The 17,448-nt window shown below is 32.7% G+C and overlaps 1 protein-coding gene across 1 annotated transcript in view; it reads left to right on the plus strand.

Annotated features, from left to right (window-relative positions):
- The first annotated feature begins 726 nt into the window (after positions 1 to 726).
- Positions 727 to 17,448, plus strand: part of LOC142322598 (fatty acyl-CoA reductase wat-like) — a 36,298-nt gene continuing 19,576 nt past the window's right edge. Inside the window, exon 1 of the mRNA XM_075361673.1 lies at positions 727 to 846. Within this exon, the coding sequence (XP_075217788.1) occupies positions 727 to 846 (120 nt within the window). The remainder of the gene's footprint in view (positions 847 to 17,448) is intronic.

Genomic DNA, 17,448 nt, shown 5'->3' on the forward strand with positions numbered 1-17,448 from the left:
ACCTATAAGATACCGAATTTGTTCGTTACTGAGTAACTAGTATTCTTTGATGTACTACCGAATCGTTACTCCCTAAAACGAGTCGTTACTCGTTGCAACCAGTTCATATCGCATCGTTACTCTGTCAAAACCATAACTGAACGAATATAAGTATGAACATAACATGATTACGTATCAGCAGTATGTGTTTAGGCCCACCAACCACCGACTGACTCATTTACCATACATTACAACATTAGTATTAAATAATAAATAGTAGTTTGCATTTTGTTATGTTAACGACCACTTCATGGCGCCGCACCGGTCGGGTTCAGAGTTTACATTAACGATTGTCTAATTCGTAAGTCTGCATTTCTTAGTGTATATATATATATTTAATGTACCGTAGTTGTATCTTACATAGATATTTTTATTACATTACAGTAGATTCATTATTTTATTTATTTTTTATCTGTTCAGTCGTCTACCGTTTCATTTCTATTTAGTTTTATTTTATTTTGTCGTTTTCATTCTGTCATCATAAAAAATAAAAGTGGTAAACTCTGGAACTTTTTAGTGAAGAATCGGAAAATAAGGCGGAGTAAAATTAGCTCCTCTCTTCATATTTTGTAAAAGGTGGTTCAACAACAAATTAAAAAAAAAAACATTTATTAAAAAAAACATCCTCCTACATATAATAGCACATTCCCATCGGAAATAATATCAACACTAACATTTGCATCGTCAATGTCAAATCTTCCTCAGTCTAGTAGCAGTAGCCATCAAGGGCAACAAGATAGAACCGAAGTAAGCGTTACTGATAGCTGGAACAACCGCTCTCCTCAGTCTGATTCTGATAGTAGCCTAGTTAGAAAACAAAATGATTGTCACTTGTTAGGAAGCCAATGAGTGTTTCTCGAGAGAAAATATTAATGATTTGATTTAAAAAATTATAATTAAAGATTTGCAACCATTTTCTGTAGTTTAAGATTCCGGTTTTAACGAGTTATTGAAATATCTTGAACCGAAATACAAAATAACTTCACTTTTTTTTTAAGCAACATTGCTGCACAATATGTTGTGGCCACAGAAAAGTTGAAGAAACAGTTGAAAATTGCATCCTTTATATCATTAACGACTGATGGGTACATGTCTAGTGCTACTACTTTTTACCAACCAGTGACAGCTCACTATATACTAGGAGACATGTGGAATTTAAAGTTAGCTTTTTCAGGCTGTTTTGAATGTAATGAGCGACATACAGCGGAATATATTAAACAAGAATTGACAAGTTTTACAACTGATTGGGAAATAGATGAAAAAATATTTGTGTAACAGATGTAAACAATATGGCAAGCAATATAAAAGCCACAGTACCATTAACTCAAAGGGAATATTTTCCTTGTATTCCTCACACTTGTAATTTAATAGTTCGAGCCAGTTTGGATCCAATTAAGAATATTACTCAGAAAGTAAAAATTACTGCAGAACATTTCTATAGAAGTTCTCTAGCCACCAACAAATTTAGCGCCATGCAGGAACAACTGAGACCCTGAATAAAACCAGTAAAACTTAAAATAGATATTATAACTCATTGGACTAGTACAATAGACATGTTAAAAAGGATTTTAAATCTGCAAGAACCATTAGAAACAGGTTTATTACACAATCCCGTCAGAAAAAAATAATTCCAGAAATTATAAAAATTTTTAAGCCTTTCAAATTATTAACTGAAGAAATGCCGTCTAAAAATGAAGTTACCATATCAAAAGTTTTGCCAGCTACTGATAGCATAATAAAAATAATGATTAATTTTCATCGTATCTTAAACAATGAATCATCAAAAACTTTACTTGAAAGATTAATTTCAGAATTTAATGACAGATTTAAAAATTGTTCGTGGAACAATATCTTGTCTCTTTTGGAAAGTGGCTCTTTTGGATCCTAGATTCAAAAGGCAAGCATTTAGTGATATGTTTTCATATGAATATACCAAAGACACTTTGGAAAGAAGATTCACTTCTTTGGTGGTGTACACAGGCAATTTTATACCCAGAACGCGCTAATTTAGCAAAAACATCCTTGTTTGTTATGGCTATATCAGTGCCAATGGAAAGAGTTTTTTTCAAAATCAGGACAAATATTAAAAATGGTAAGTGGTAAAAATGTTATTTTTAAACGTCAACAGTAGATTACTTAAGAAAAAAATATATTTAAAAGTAAAAAAAAAAACCCTAATTAAAAAAATCCCTTTCAGCACGCTGGAAGGTGAAGGCAGATTTCACTGGTGCTAAGTAGGGGATAAAAAAGATTTCCATCTTAAAGTTAAGAAAAACTTTAAATCAAAACGGCAATGGTTGCATGTGAAAAAAGTTTTACATGTTCGCATACAACAAGCCCCATCCAGCAACATTTTGGTCATTCCTTGCCGTAAGCATTGGTTAAGTCAAAAATTGTTTCAGACAAAAGTTTTAGGTAATGTTTAGAGGACTAATGACCACTTTAAACCAATTTGATGCTGTGGCTATTAAGGGAGGTATGATTTTTTTTGTCTTTGAAACCCCATTTTTTCCATCCCATGGGCCAATGGTTGGTAGTATCAAAAGACTTTACTTAGATAAGTTTTAGGCCCTTATCCAAAGAATAGTAAGAAATATTTTTTTTTTTGTCTTCAGTCATTTGACTGGTTTGATGCAGCTCTCCAAGATTCCCTATCTAGTGCTAGTCGTTTCATTTCAGTATACCCTCTACATCCTACATCCCCAACAATTTGTTTTACATACTCCAAACGTGGCCTGCCTACACAATTTTTCCCTTCTACCTGTCCTTCCAATATTAAAGCGACTATTCCAGGATGCCTTAGTATGTGGCCTATAAGTCTGTCTCTTCTTTTACCTATATTTTTCCAAATGCTTCTTTCTTCATCTATTTGCCGCAATACCTCTTCATTTGTCACTTTATCCACCCATCTGATTTTTAACATTCTCCTATAGCACCACATTTCAAAAGCTTCTAATCTTTTCTTCTCAGATACTCCGATTGTCCAAGTTTCACTTCCATATAAAGCGACACTCCAAACATACACTTTCAAAAATCTTTTCCTGACATTTAAATTAATTTTTGATGTAAACAAATTATATTTCTTACTGAAGGCTCGTTTAGCTTGTGCTATTCCTCATTTTATATCGCTCCTGCTTCGTCCATCTTTAGTAATTTTACTTCCCAAATAACAAAATTCTTCTACCTCCATAATCTTTTCTCCTTCTATTTTCACATTCAGCGGTCCATCTTTGTTATTTCTACTACATTTCATTACTTTTGTTTTGTTCTTGTTTATTTTCATGCGATAGTTCTTGCGTAGGACTTCATCTATGCCGTTCATTGTTTCTTCTAAATCCTTTTTACTCTCGGCTAGAATTACTATATCATCAGCAAATCGTAGCATCTTTATCTTTTCACCTTGTACTGTTACTCCGAATCTAAATTGTTCTTTAACATCATTAACTGCTAATTCCATGTAAAGATTAAAAAGTAACGGAGATAGGGAACATCCTTGTCGGACTCCCTTTCTTATTAGGGCTTCTTTCTTATGTTCTTCAATTGTTATTGTTGCTGTTTGGTTCCTGTACATGTTAGCAATTGTTCTTCTATCTCTGTATTTGAACCCTAATTTTTTTAAAATGCTGAACATTTTATTCCAGTCTACGTTATCGAATGCCTTTTCTAGGTCTATAAATGCCAAGTATGTTGGTTTGTTTTTATTTAATCTTGCAACTACTATTAATCCTTTTACTATTCATTTTTTTCTTAAAAAATACAAAATTGCGGACAGACAGAAAAATATACGTTTTTGGATTTATATTCACTGGACATTGTTTCTTCAGTATGTTAAGTAGAATCACTTCCTCGAGTTTGGTCTCACCTTTAATTTGACCTTCTGTATGTTTAAATAAATTTAAGAAATTTAAGATTATACTGTATACAAAATTCACCCGCACACACTTTAATTAACCTATATTAAACAACAATGTTTATCAGCAATGTTTTTTTTAGTATCGTGCTTTTTTAATTTTTAAATCTACCTTTTGTTATTTAACTTCTTAATTATTTAAAAAAAATTTCTTCAGAAAGGAAATTTTTTATTTTCTCTTTAATTTCATCTGCGCAACATTTCTGTGGACATCCTATTGTTCTAACCCCAGTTTCCTTTTCTTCCGACATTATCTGTAGTATTTTCAGGCGTGCACTCGTATATTTTCCAGTACCAAAATGTTAAATTTTGTATTATAGCAGACCGGAAAAGCCAACAACCACAAACGATTGGATATATGACAACGTCATGAAAAATGCATGAAAATTACGGCAGTTATCGTGTCCACAAGAAAGTGAAATATACATATGTATAACTTTTGAAGTGGCGGTAGTTTTGGGGCCTGGAGGATGTAAAAACGCGAAGATATGTCAAAACTTTCCAGAAGTTAAATCACGGTATCCGTTACATAGGTAGCTTTCTTATGAAATCTACCTAATAGATTGTGGAAAACAAAACCGAACATTTTTTATTTTATATCACCTCTATTTATTTATAAGAACGTAAAAAAATTATCGTAAATAAAAATTAAAGTTTACAAAATCACAGATCATTATATTCGCGTTGAACTTTGAATTTTGTATTCAGATAAATTGAAACGGATAACAAAGTTAATAAAACATTTTGTACACCTTTAGTTTTAGAATTAAATCCGGTTTGTTCTGTGAAATCGTTTTCCCATTACCTATTTATTTAAAAGTTAAAAAGCACGCGTTGCAAAAAAAAAACCGGTTACGGACAAAATTAATTTTATATTTGGTTTATCGTAAAATTGATGAAACATTTTCGCTCGTATACTCCTACTTCCCCTACACCAACGCGCCATCTCGACGTTCTCTCGCTCAAACTCTCTCCCTCTCCCGTGTGAGTTTGCCGTGTATGATATCGGCAAAGTTTTATCCGGGTTAAATTTTCTATAAAAATAATTTAGATTTAAATTAAGCGTTATAATCCAGAGAAGGTTTTTAACGTTCTATGCCGATAGTAAAAAAAAACAAACGTCGATAAATTTTATAAAATGGTTTTAATAAATTTTTAAACGGATCTTTGCATCTCGTAAAAATTACGTCTCGTGAATATTATATAATAGGTATAGTCGTAACAACACTCGCGCCGATAGAAAAATATTGTAATATTCCATTTACGTACATTCACTGATAAAATCTTTTTTAGTTCCACAGAAAACCGTCTACCGTCTACCGTCACCACCATACAGCCCGGACTTGGCTCCGTCCGATTTTTACCACTTTGCTCACATGAAACGCCGGCTAGGGGGACAACATTTTGGCACAGACATCGAGCTGCAGACCGGCGTAGAAACACGGCTGAAAACAAAGGCGACTCCGTTCTATGACGAGGGTATTGGAAACTTGGAACCACGCTACGACAAATGTCTAAATCGGAGTTGCAACTATGTAGAGAAATAGCGTAACTATGTAAGTACTTATTACAAATAAAATTTTTTTTATTTTCACTGTGGTTTTAATTTCGTGACCGATCTACCTTGAAAAAAAAATAACCCTCGTATAATAATCGATGAAATTCTTTTCTTAAAACAGACAAAATTTTGGCTTTGTACATAAGATTTATCGTTAACATTACTTAATACTGGAATGTTATAATATAATAACATGCTAACGTACATTTTGTTGTCATTTTCTGTCGGATATATTTTCAAACAAAATTCAAGAAAATTAGTACATCAGAAAAATAATATAGATTTCTACATACCAGAACCATATGTCAAACTCAGAAGGTAGCAGTTTCTTGGCTTCTTTTGATTTTTTCTGACAAATTTTTGTAGATATATTTTTATTTTAAATAAAAATAAAATTATAAAAACGTTAAAATAAAATAATTAAAACTTTTCTAATACGTTAAAATTGAAAGATTTAAGAAAGCAATTTTTATCTCTAGTGTGTTTCTTTTGAAATCGGTTTCATTATTATTTTTCTTAAGTTTGTTTTATTTTGTTTTCGGCCACTCGACCGATCTATTAACAGTAAATAATACGTTACTTTGACATTCTGATCTGACCTTCTAATTTCACCATTTTTATAGATTAACAACACAAAATTTGGCTTTGACTTTATAAACAAATCAAATTTATAAAATCCAGGACTTCCCTGCAGTCGAACTGTCCCGGAAATCAACACGTTATATCACGTTGGCTACAGTATTTTTGTAATGAAAATTATTTTTGTATAAATTAATTTCTACTAACCAACAATTTAAAAAGTGTAAATCCTAGTACTTTCGGAGCTGTAACTCTATCTTCAGGTATGTTAATTTAAATTCAAATAATCCATAATCAAAATTATTATGTTTATTATAGTCGGTCGTCAAGAATAAAATTAATTCGTGCGTCAATATGATAGTAACATCATGTTTGTAAGATGTTTCTGATTATTATATATTAAAGCTTTCAAATAGGATACAAAATTATAGACCAAGATATATATATATATGAGAACAATTTAAGAAAAATGATAGAAAAGTATCATAACGAAGAGAAGTACTAAAGAATGACAAAGATAATCATAGGCTGTTAACAGTATAAAAAAATTAAAATATCTTTTTCAGGGTCTTTTACAGAAAATATAATATAATTAAACAGGAAATTCTAATATTTACGTAAAAATTAAGAAAAAACGTAGTAAATAATAAAAAAAAAACAAATATATTACTGACCTTATAATAGCTAGTGGATGTTGATATACAGGTATCATAACATTTCTAATATAATTTCTAAAGAAATGTCCGAGGTCCCCCTCGGACCTCGGTGGTCCCCCTCGGTGTGTAAATATATCCATATATTCCATACCAGACTGCAATATCCTCATCTGAATTATTACATTTTAATAAAGCTATCGTTAAGATGAGTTAAATTACATTCTTTAAAAAACATATCTGAAAAAAAAAGATTATAATTCAGTTTGTTTGTAATATATTGTGAATTATAAGATTTAACACGCGCATTGTAATTATGCAATATTAAGGAGGTTTTTTTGTAGAAATTTTGTTAAAAAGACAGAATAATCCTCTGTTGAACTGAAGCATAAATAAATAAAATTTTTATCCTGATCGATTCATAACAACACATTATATAGATGATTTCATAAACGGTACTCGTATACTATTCCGTGTAAAAAGAAAAGGAACTGTGTCAGCCTTTGCCGGATGAATCGTAGAAAGCCAAGGTAAAACCATCCAGATTAGCGTCACAAAATAACCATTTACATGTATTTATATTTTAAGTTTATTAATAAGAAAGTGGAGATTGAAATTCCTGGGTCGTGTGTACAGAATGGACGAACAGCGACTAAATAAACAGATTTTCATTAAAATCTGTGAACAAAAGAGCAACTTTGGGACCTACAACGATGAAAAAAGAATTACAGAACTTAGGGATCCGTGAACAGGAAACGAAAGATAGAAAGCTAATCTGACAAAAAATACGTAAAATTGAGTTAGAAATGTGCAATGAAGGAAAAAACATACCAAAGTGAAACGGTCAAAAAAAAATAAATGCCAAACATATATAAAGAACAAAAGAATGTTGAAGGAAATGAAAAAGAAAGTGGAAGAAATGACATTTGTGTGGTTTGAAGTCGGCCTAAATGCAAAAAATAAAAACATGAAATAATGTTATGGTATTTTAATGGAGATACAAAGTATAAAAAATAACTAACAATTTAGAAGGCATAATGAAAATTATTTTACTGCATATTTACGTACATATTAATAATAAGCTGAATAAGGTGCAGAAAATTCAGAGTTTTTTAAACATTTTCAATTATTATTTAGAATTTCATTTTCAGAAATAATATTATGTGTTAGTAAAACAAAATCTTTTAAATCTATTTAAAATAAATTGTCGGGAGAAGTTTTTAAACGATTTGGTAATCTATTTAAAATCGCAACAGAAGCATAAGGCCCTTTGCCGTAAGCCAAAGTATTGCGCTGAGTTACATGAAACCGGTTCTAATATCGGCTATAGATCTGATTACGAGATCATGGATACCGTCGCTCTTTGGTGGTTGGGTCATCTCAGTTTCATTAAGATGCAGTAGCCCTCCCTTCTGGACGACCACTACATCCCTCCACTGAGAGGCTACCCTTCCTGGCCCTACACTAGGTTGCCGGCTGCGCGTAAGCTCAGCCGGCAAACCGCCGTGTCCCCCCTCTCACACCTGAGGGTCCCGAATGCATCATCGGAGCACCCCGACTAACCCGCATTCTTAGATTTTTCCTATTAACGAACTCGACCAAGATTTTTAGACTAGTTATCTTTTTAAGGCTCAGTTTGAAAGGGATTGGCGCAGAATTACGGTAGTTATCTTGTTCCCAAAAAAGTGAAATATATATTGTATATATAAGCTTTTGAACTGACGGTGGTTTTGGGGTCTGGGGAATGTGAAACGCGAAGATATGTCGAAATTTTTCGGAAGTGGAGTCATGGTACCCCATTACATTAAGCAGCTGTCTTATGAAATCTACCTAAAAAATAAATAGTTAATAGCTCATGTCCATTAGGACACACTTTTATTCTATACAAACACATTCCAATAATTTATTTTCTGTAGTGAATTTTTTTGAGGATAAGTCCATTTTGATTTTCTGTTGACTCAGCAAGTCGAGGGTCTTTTATGATCGATCCTGAACAGCATCAATATTCTCCGAGTATAAATATTTTGTATATTTTAGTTATCTATGTATATATAAACCCACTGGGTCGGTTTAGCGGTGAACGCGTCGTCGCAAATCAGCTGATTTAGAAGACGAGAGTTCCAGCGTTCAAGTCCTAGTAAATTCTGTTATTTTTACACGGATTTGAATTCTAGTTCGTGGATACCGGTGTTCTTTGGCGGTTGGGTTTCAATTAATCACACTTCTCAGAAATGATAGACCTGAGACTATACTTCATTTACAATCGTACATATCATCCTCATTCATCCTCTGAAGTCATACTTGAACGGTAATTCCTGGAAGATAAACAGGAAAAAGGAAGATATACAAACGTAAGAATTTCGAAATTTATTAAAAACAATTCGTTTATCAAAACTTGGCAGATTTTACTTTCTTTTTCTTTATTTTTTCTGTTTAGCCTCCTGGAATTACCGTTCAAGTATTACTTCAGAGGATGAATTAGAATGATATGTATGAGTGTAAATGAAGTGTAGTATTGTACAGTCTCAGTTCGACCACTCCTGAGATGTGTGTTTAATTGAAATCCAACCGCCAAAGAACACCGGTATCCACGATCTAGTATTCAAATCCGTGTAAAAATAACCGATTTTACTAGGACTTGAACGCTGGAACTCTCGACTTCCAAATCAACCTTTAGAGGGAAGAATCCTTCCCTCTTTCCCTTTTTTCGATTTTTCCCTTTTTCCCCTCGCGTAAATCGGTCCAGTAGTTTTTGAATCTATAGCGGACACACATATCGGAAACATTGAAATGGAATCGTAAAATATTTCTTATAGCGTGTGTTACTTTTACGTCCAACAGATAGCGTTGTTTTTCAAAAAAAAAAACATAATTTTACCCGTCACAGGTGTAACATCTTAGGTATATAAATAGTAGGTATACAAAAACACGCGATTATTCGGATGCAACGTTGTGTCAAAATTTCAAAGCAATTGCTGAAGAACTTTCGGAGATATAAGATTTTGAACAAACGAACATCACGTTTTTGTTTATATAGACAACTGGTTACCCGTACTTCGGAAAGGTAAAAATGTATTTTACCCGGTTCTTAGTGTTACTCGACAAATACTACTTCAAGGTGACCGTATTTCGTTTCTTATATTTTTAATTTTTTAATTACTTTTATTTTTTTAGCCAAGTAACTGGAGCAGATGTAGCCAGTCGTATCGGACATACAATAACAGTTGCTACGTTGGTTGAACCGTTGCGTTATATACCGTCTCACCCTTCAACAATTTTCAAAAACCCGAAAATGGTTTTTAGATATTTATCTGAACAGTATTTGCAAGCTCCAATCTAGTGAATATCGTGTTTAGTATAGTCGGAAATGGGGAATATTTGTAATAAGTGTTAAGTGTAATAATTTTGAAAAATCTAGAAATTGTTTTTTTTTTTTTTAGATATGTACATGAAGATTAAGCACTCCAAAACTCAAGTTGATATCTTCATCTCTTACCGAAAAGTTAAAAAAAAAATATAGCCGTTTTTGAAAAAAAAATTCAAAAATCAATTTTAACTCTTTAAACTTGTAATTTCGAAAAATCTAGATGTTAGCTTTTAGATATTCATTTGAAAATTAGACGTATTAAAAATCAAGTTTATACCTTAATTTATTACCAAGAAATTATAAAAAAGTAAATGTCATTGTTATTACATTTTAAACATAAACACTCTGAATTTCAAAAAATTATTCTTAGTGTGCTCTTCCTAAAAAGAACGTTTATTATTTAAAATTTTTAATAATTTATCTTTAGTAGTTTTTACTGGGCGTTAATGATGAATCAATGGATTAGGTACAGTCAATATTTTACAGATACAGATATTATTTATATGGTAAATGAAAATTGTTTTCCAAAATAATAATAATAAATAAATAAATAATTTTTAGTTAAATATATTACAAAAATTATTTTTTATTTAATAATTTAATAATTATTTGACCTCTTGAAAAAAGATTTATTAATTTAAAAATATAATTTTATTTTCCTTCTCTTGAAATAAAGTAATAAAAACAATTTTCTATGTACATCTGGAACTCGGCTAACAAGATGAGTCAACAGTTGTATAGTTAAGAAAGAAGATGACCGATTGTACGCGGAAGGGAACGAATGTAACAAACAACCCAGCCGACTCGTTCTAGACAGTCATCGCTGGATATACAACGAAGTTACATGTAGTTAAATAAGGTACGTTTATTGATATATATATATATATATATATTTCATAATTTCAACTCTTCTATTTTTTTTTTGTTTGTTAATATTTAAAGGTTTTTTTTTATTGTAACAGTAAGATGTACACTTTTTTTATCTGTATTTCGTGATGTGTGTGTGCGTGTGTGTGTGTGGGTGTGTGTGTGTGTTGGTGTGTTGTAGAATAAATAAATATTATTGTAATAACAGTTTTCAATTTTTTTAATACAGTATATTTATAAAGACAAAACATATAACACATAATCTGTTGCTAATTCTGTTAAAAAATTTGGGTGTATTTTCTAGCAAATTTATATATTTTGCCGATCGACCTTATTTCATGGATATTCCCAGTAATTTATTTAAACATTTATTTTTTTTATTAAAATAATTTTATATTATCAATCATTTATTAAATAATATTAATTAAAAAAACTACATTTTGAAACCCCTGACTTTTTTTTATCTCAGAATGTTACAGGACAAAGTGGTTTAATCTATTTTGCTTGCCTGGTATTGTAGTTTTAGAGCAGTGATCTCCACACACCGGAGATATGTGTGGCGTACCTCTAAGACGAAAATGATAAGTTGTATCCCATATAACATAATGTGTGTGCGCGTGTCCGTGCGTGCGTGATAGAGATAGATAGATAGATAGAGAGAAAGAGATAGAGTACGTGAGTGAGTGTGAGTGTGTGTGTGTGTGTGTGTGTGTGTGTGTGTGCGCGCGCGTCCACGTGTGTATATAGTCAAAAATCAAATTATTTATACTACTTATTTGTTGTATCCCCAACTATTACTTTGCATACCCCCCGGAACTGAGTACGCGTACACCACTTTCGAGACCACTGCTCTAAAGCTGTGCTGAAGAAGGAAATTATGGTTATAAGTCAAAAAATGTGGTATGGGTTATTTCACATTTCTTTACGTTTCATCACCCAGGAACCCCAGAAAACCTAATTAACTGTTGTGGGGAGGGGGGTAATGTTCATACGTATATAAGTGCGTCTGTTGGCGTGTCGGAAGCTTAATAATTTTTGAATGGATAAATAGAGTTTGATGAAATTTTGTATAGAGATTCGTATGTTAGAGAATTTATTGGTAGAAGTTTTTGATCAACACCTCCGATGTGGTGTGGGTGGGCGGGGGCGGGGTTGAGGGTTCATTTTTCAAAATTTTGTAAACATAATGACACCGCTTTATAATAATTTCAGTACTTACGTGAGCGCAAGTATTTGTAAAATATATGCCATATTTTAAAAATTTTGCCGCAAAAATCAAAAAAAAAAAAATTTTATTTATCGCATATTTTTACTTTCCCGTCTAGATAGCTTTAGAATGGAAAGTATTGTAATCGTTCTAATTTCGGCATACGCGGTTTTCACCGGATCTTAAATAGAATAGAAATTTTTACGGATGTTGATGTACATGTGTTAGGTGTCGGCCGCTAAATAACGTTATATTTACAGAACTACTGGACCGATTTTGACCAAACTTGGTCAGATTAATTCTATACACGGGGTATTTATGCCGTTGAATTTTCAACTTAAAACGTCAAAGAGGTGGGGCTATAGAGAAAGATCACCCTCAGTATTTCGAGATATCGCCTAATTACGGTCATATTTTTCTTAGGAGCATTTGTTAACGATAAAAAAATTAAAACTATTTGGGAAATCGCATCTTACCTCAAAAAATGCTATTGTAGTCGTACGCTATGTTCTGACGTCATAGGTGAGCGGTAGAATTAAATAAACTAATAATATTTAAAGTTTGTAATTAAATATATTTAAAAATTTACTTTTTCTGGCCGGGCGAACTCGATCGCCCGGTTGATACGGTGTCTGGTGCGTAAAGCCTCACGGTTACACCAGTATGCCGACCGTACAAGCTAAATTTGTAGTAAGTCGTGAAATTATATTAGTTGGTACCGCCACATCCGCGCGAATTAAATACGCTATGCGCACGCGGTTTTGTTAGAACAATTAAATTAAATAAACGAAGAAATATTATATTTTAATAAAACAATAAATATATTTTAATTTAATGTAATTAACAAGCTACATATTCACCTTACCCGCAAATAAGTGTTAAATCTTCGAGATCTTTCGGTCTTTTTTGTAACCATCAAAATATTATAAGTCAAAAGTTAAAATAGTTATATAGTCATGACTGTTTGCATGTTAACAGTATATACTGTTAACATGCAAACAGTCATGACTAGAAACGTATTTCAACTTTTGATTTAATTATAATATTTTAACTCCTGATGATGGTTTCAAAAGACCGAAAGATCTCGAAGATTTAACACTTATTTGCCGGTAAGGTGGATATATAGCTTATTAATTACATTTAATTATTATATTAAAATATACCGGCGGAACCACGTTCAAGAAATTTATATTAAAATAAGTTGCGTGTGTGTACACGTGTGAACTTTCCCGGAACGCGTCTTAAACCGCGTGATGGAAAAATCTTTGTCAGCTTTTTAAGTTATCGTGATTGACATCTTCAGATAGGAATAACCAGCCGGCGCGAGTAGTAGCGTCTCGGTCTTTTATCCGCAGGTCCCGGGTTCAAATCCCGGTCAGGCATGGCATTTTGACACACGCTACAAATCATTCATCTCATCCACTGAAGCAATACCTAACGGTGGTCCCGGAGATAAAAAAAAATTGGAATAACCAATTTTTATTTAAATTTATACTACTGAATGATACAATTTAATTTTGATAGATACGATCATCATGAGTTCTATTTCACAGTACGAGTAGAATGATTTATTTATAAAATTTTTACTACTTGATGCTTTAATGTTCCACTTAAATTTCCACGTAACCGGTAGACTATCAAGATACGAGTATTATTTATTAAGATTTATCAAAGCCTTCGTTGTATTAATCTTTTATTTTTAAGATATTTTTTACGGTTATATGTAGAACTTTTTTTTAAAATTTGATTTACAATACGTTAATTTCGTATTACGCCTTTGTTTTACGTATAAATATGCGCGGTTACGCGTATATTCACACACACGCACACAACGCGCGCGCGCATTAACACAAAATATATATTACTTTAATACCGTATTCAAACTTTTTTATGTATAGCTTAGTTGTTATATAAAATCAAATAAATTATTTTTTTTAATTTATTTTTAAAAAAATATAATGGAAGTATTTCACGTACACATACGATTCAGGATAAAATATTAATCCGGTGATTAATAAAAAAATTCATCTGTAAATCTCATTTATCTATTATTATTTTATTGTGTGATTTATTGACTGTACTCTGCATACAAATGGCTTATAATTTAAGCTACATATGAAAACTTATTATTTTTTTAAAGCTATTTTGATCACGTAATCGAAAAATTGTGTGTAATTGATATTTCATGCAAAGGAATTGTATTAAAAAAAAAAAAAAACAAGAAATAAAAAAACAAAGAATTGCATATTTTTCCTAGGGTTTATTTTTAATTTTATTTTACTAATGTGTACGTTGCAACCTGTTTAACTAGGGAACAATAAGCAATCCCCCCACGGTAAAATGAGACGAGGATATCTGTGATATGTAAATGAAGTATAGTCTGGTACAGACTCGGGCCGACCGTTACTAACACGTGTGGTTAATTGAATCTTACCACCAAAGTACGGTTGACACAATTCCTAACCGGCCGTTTGGTCTTTCGTTCGTACCTGTGTGGACGAAGAAGAGCTGAAGACCCCTTCTGCCCCTACTGTCGGGAGTTAGACACGCCGGAACACGTGATATTCCAGTGCCCGCGGTGGGACGAGGAACGTCGCGACTGTACTGCCGTAACTGGGCATCTCGAGGTAGGGACCATCGTTGGAACGATGTTACGAATTTCGACACTGTGACGGGTTTTATAATATCGTGAAGCGAGAAGGGTTAGCGACGGCTACGTACAAAGCTGCCGTTATGCCGTTCTTACACGGGTAGGCGGTGGTGATGAAGGGCGGGTAATCTCGTACCCTGAGCTAAAAGACTGAATCCCGGCGGGGCGGTCCCTTTGAGGGTGTCCCTGTTAGAGGCAAAGCACAAAGGTCCAAGTCCTGGTTGCTAGATGATGGTGGCCGGGAACTGCATAGACGGGCCTGGCGTTTCCCTCATCTGGCGGAAAGAGGCAAAGGCATCTCCCGGAACCGTGTTCATTCTTAATCGGGGGTCTGGTTTTGGGAGGCAGGGTTAAAAAAACTACCAAAGTACACCGGTATCCAATTTTTAGTATTAAAATCCGTATAAAAGTAATAAACGTTTATAGGATTCGTACGTCAGGGTCTTCGACTTCAAAAAACAACTGATTTACGACAACTAGTTAACCTCTAGGTCAGTCCGGCGGGCAGGGTTTATTTGAATTTTATTTATTTATGAGGAGAGAAATCATATATATTTTGAATAAATATATTTCATTCGAGAATAACTCAAAAAGCAGACAACAAAGTTGTTACACTTTGCTGGCATTGATTATTTATTCTTACATAATGGAAAAAAAATTATTAAAAAATCGATATTTTTCTAATTTTTTTCTCCCCGAACCCCAAAATGATCTCAAAGAATTTTTTTTATTTTTCCTATATATAACTAAAAACCATTCTACTGAAAAATATACAAGCGATAAAAAGTTACCAATTTTTTTTTTGTGGGTGGGGATGAATTATCAAGAAATTTTATTTCATCAAAACAAAACAAATTTTGTTTAAAATTATAAATTAATTAAAAAAAAAAACGAAATTAATATTTTATTAATTTGTAACCTGACGATACTTAAATAATTTGTAAATTTTATAAAAGAAAATTTTTTCAAAATCTTTTACCTGCTGAAATATTTTAGGCAGATTTCATAAGAAAGTTATATACTGTAATAGGTACCGTGATTCGACTTCCGGAAAATTTCGACATATCTTCGCGTTTCACATCCCCCAGACCCCAAAACTACCGTCAGTTCAAAGGTTTATATATATATTTCACTTTCTTGTGGACACGATAACTGCCGTAATTTTGCGCCAATCACTTTCAAATTGTTCCTTAAAAATAACCAGTCCTTAAATCTCGGTCGAGTTCATTAATGGCCAAAATCACACCATGGGGGTGGAATTGGGGGGCTTTTTGGAAAAAATAAAATATCGCTATAACTTTCTTATTAAGTAAAACATTGAATTCGTTTAAAGTTCCTACTATTCTGTAGATAAGGGGCTAAAATTTATATAAGTAAAGTTTTTCGATATCACCAATCATTGGCCCAGGGTGTGTAAAAAATGTGGTTTGAAAGACAAAATATATCATACCTCCCGTAATAGGCAAAGCATGGAATCGGTTTAAAATTGGTCGTTAGTCCTCTAAAAATTATCTAAAACTTTTGTCTAAAGCAATTTGTTATATAACCAATCCTTACGGCAAGGGATGATAAAAATATTGTTGTAATTGTAAAAAGATGCTAAACATGTGCAACTTTTTTCACATGCAACCGTTGTCGTATCGAGTAAATTGAAGTTTTTCTTAACTTTAAGGTGGAAATCTTTTTTATTTCCTACTTTGCAGCCATGAAATCTACCTCCGCCTTCCGGCGTGCCGAAAGGTTTAATTTTAAAATAGAAAGGTGGACGTATGATACATGATTTCTATTTAAAAGTTTACAAGAAAAGCGATCGTAAACCCCGCTTTTCTGTTAATGCTTTCCTTATCGAGTTATAAGCATTCAAAATTGCAATGACGGAAAAACGATGTTAACAATAAAACTAGGAAAGACGCGCTGAATGAACAAATGTATTGTATTTTACATTCATAATGCATAAAATAACGCACTTTAAACGGTACTATAATATTGATAACTGATAATTGAAAGGGATTTTTTTTTAACAGATTTTTATTACTGTACTATAAACAAACAAAAAAATTCGTTATATTGATATCTATATTTAAAAAAAAAACTCTTGGGCAATATAGCCGACGTTTTATTAAATTAATTTCTTTTTAATATTTTCTTAATTTGGTTTAACGTTGCTAGAAATAGATACTGCAGACAAAAAACATCAACACTCCAATTTTTTTTTCTATCTCCGGGACTACAGTTAGGTATTACTTCAGAGGAGAAATGAATGAAAATTTTGCAGCGTGTGAAAATGCCATGCTTGACCCGTATTCGAATCCGGGACCTCCGGATGAAAGGCTGAGACCATACCACTCGCGTCACGGAGGCCGGCGTTCCAACTTGAAGCATCATAACGAACCAAGCTTCTAACATTTTTTTTCCTTCCCCTGCGTCGAATACATTGCATAACCTCAGCAGGTGCTTTGCCACAAACCCTTCCAGAATAAAACCAGGTTCCACCCGTGATGGAGAGACCCAGCCGGGACTACGGTCTTTTGTTTAGCCACACACACACACATACATATACACACACACACACACACACACACACACACACAGAGAGAAAGAGAGAGAGACATAGACAC

Source organism: Lycorma delicatula, chromosome 4 (assembly GCF_047948215.1).
Source record: "Lycorma delicatula isolate Av1 chromosome 4, ASM4794821v1, whole genome shotgun sequence".
Classification (NCBI taxonomy): domain Eukaryota; kingdom Metazoa; phylum Arthropoda; class Insecta; order Hemiptera; family Fulgoridae; genus Lycorma; species Lycorma delicatula.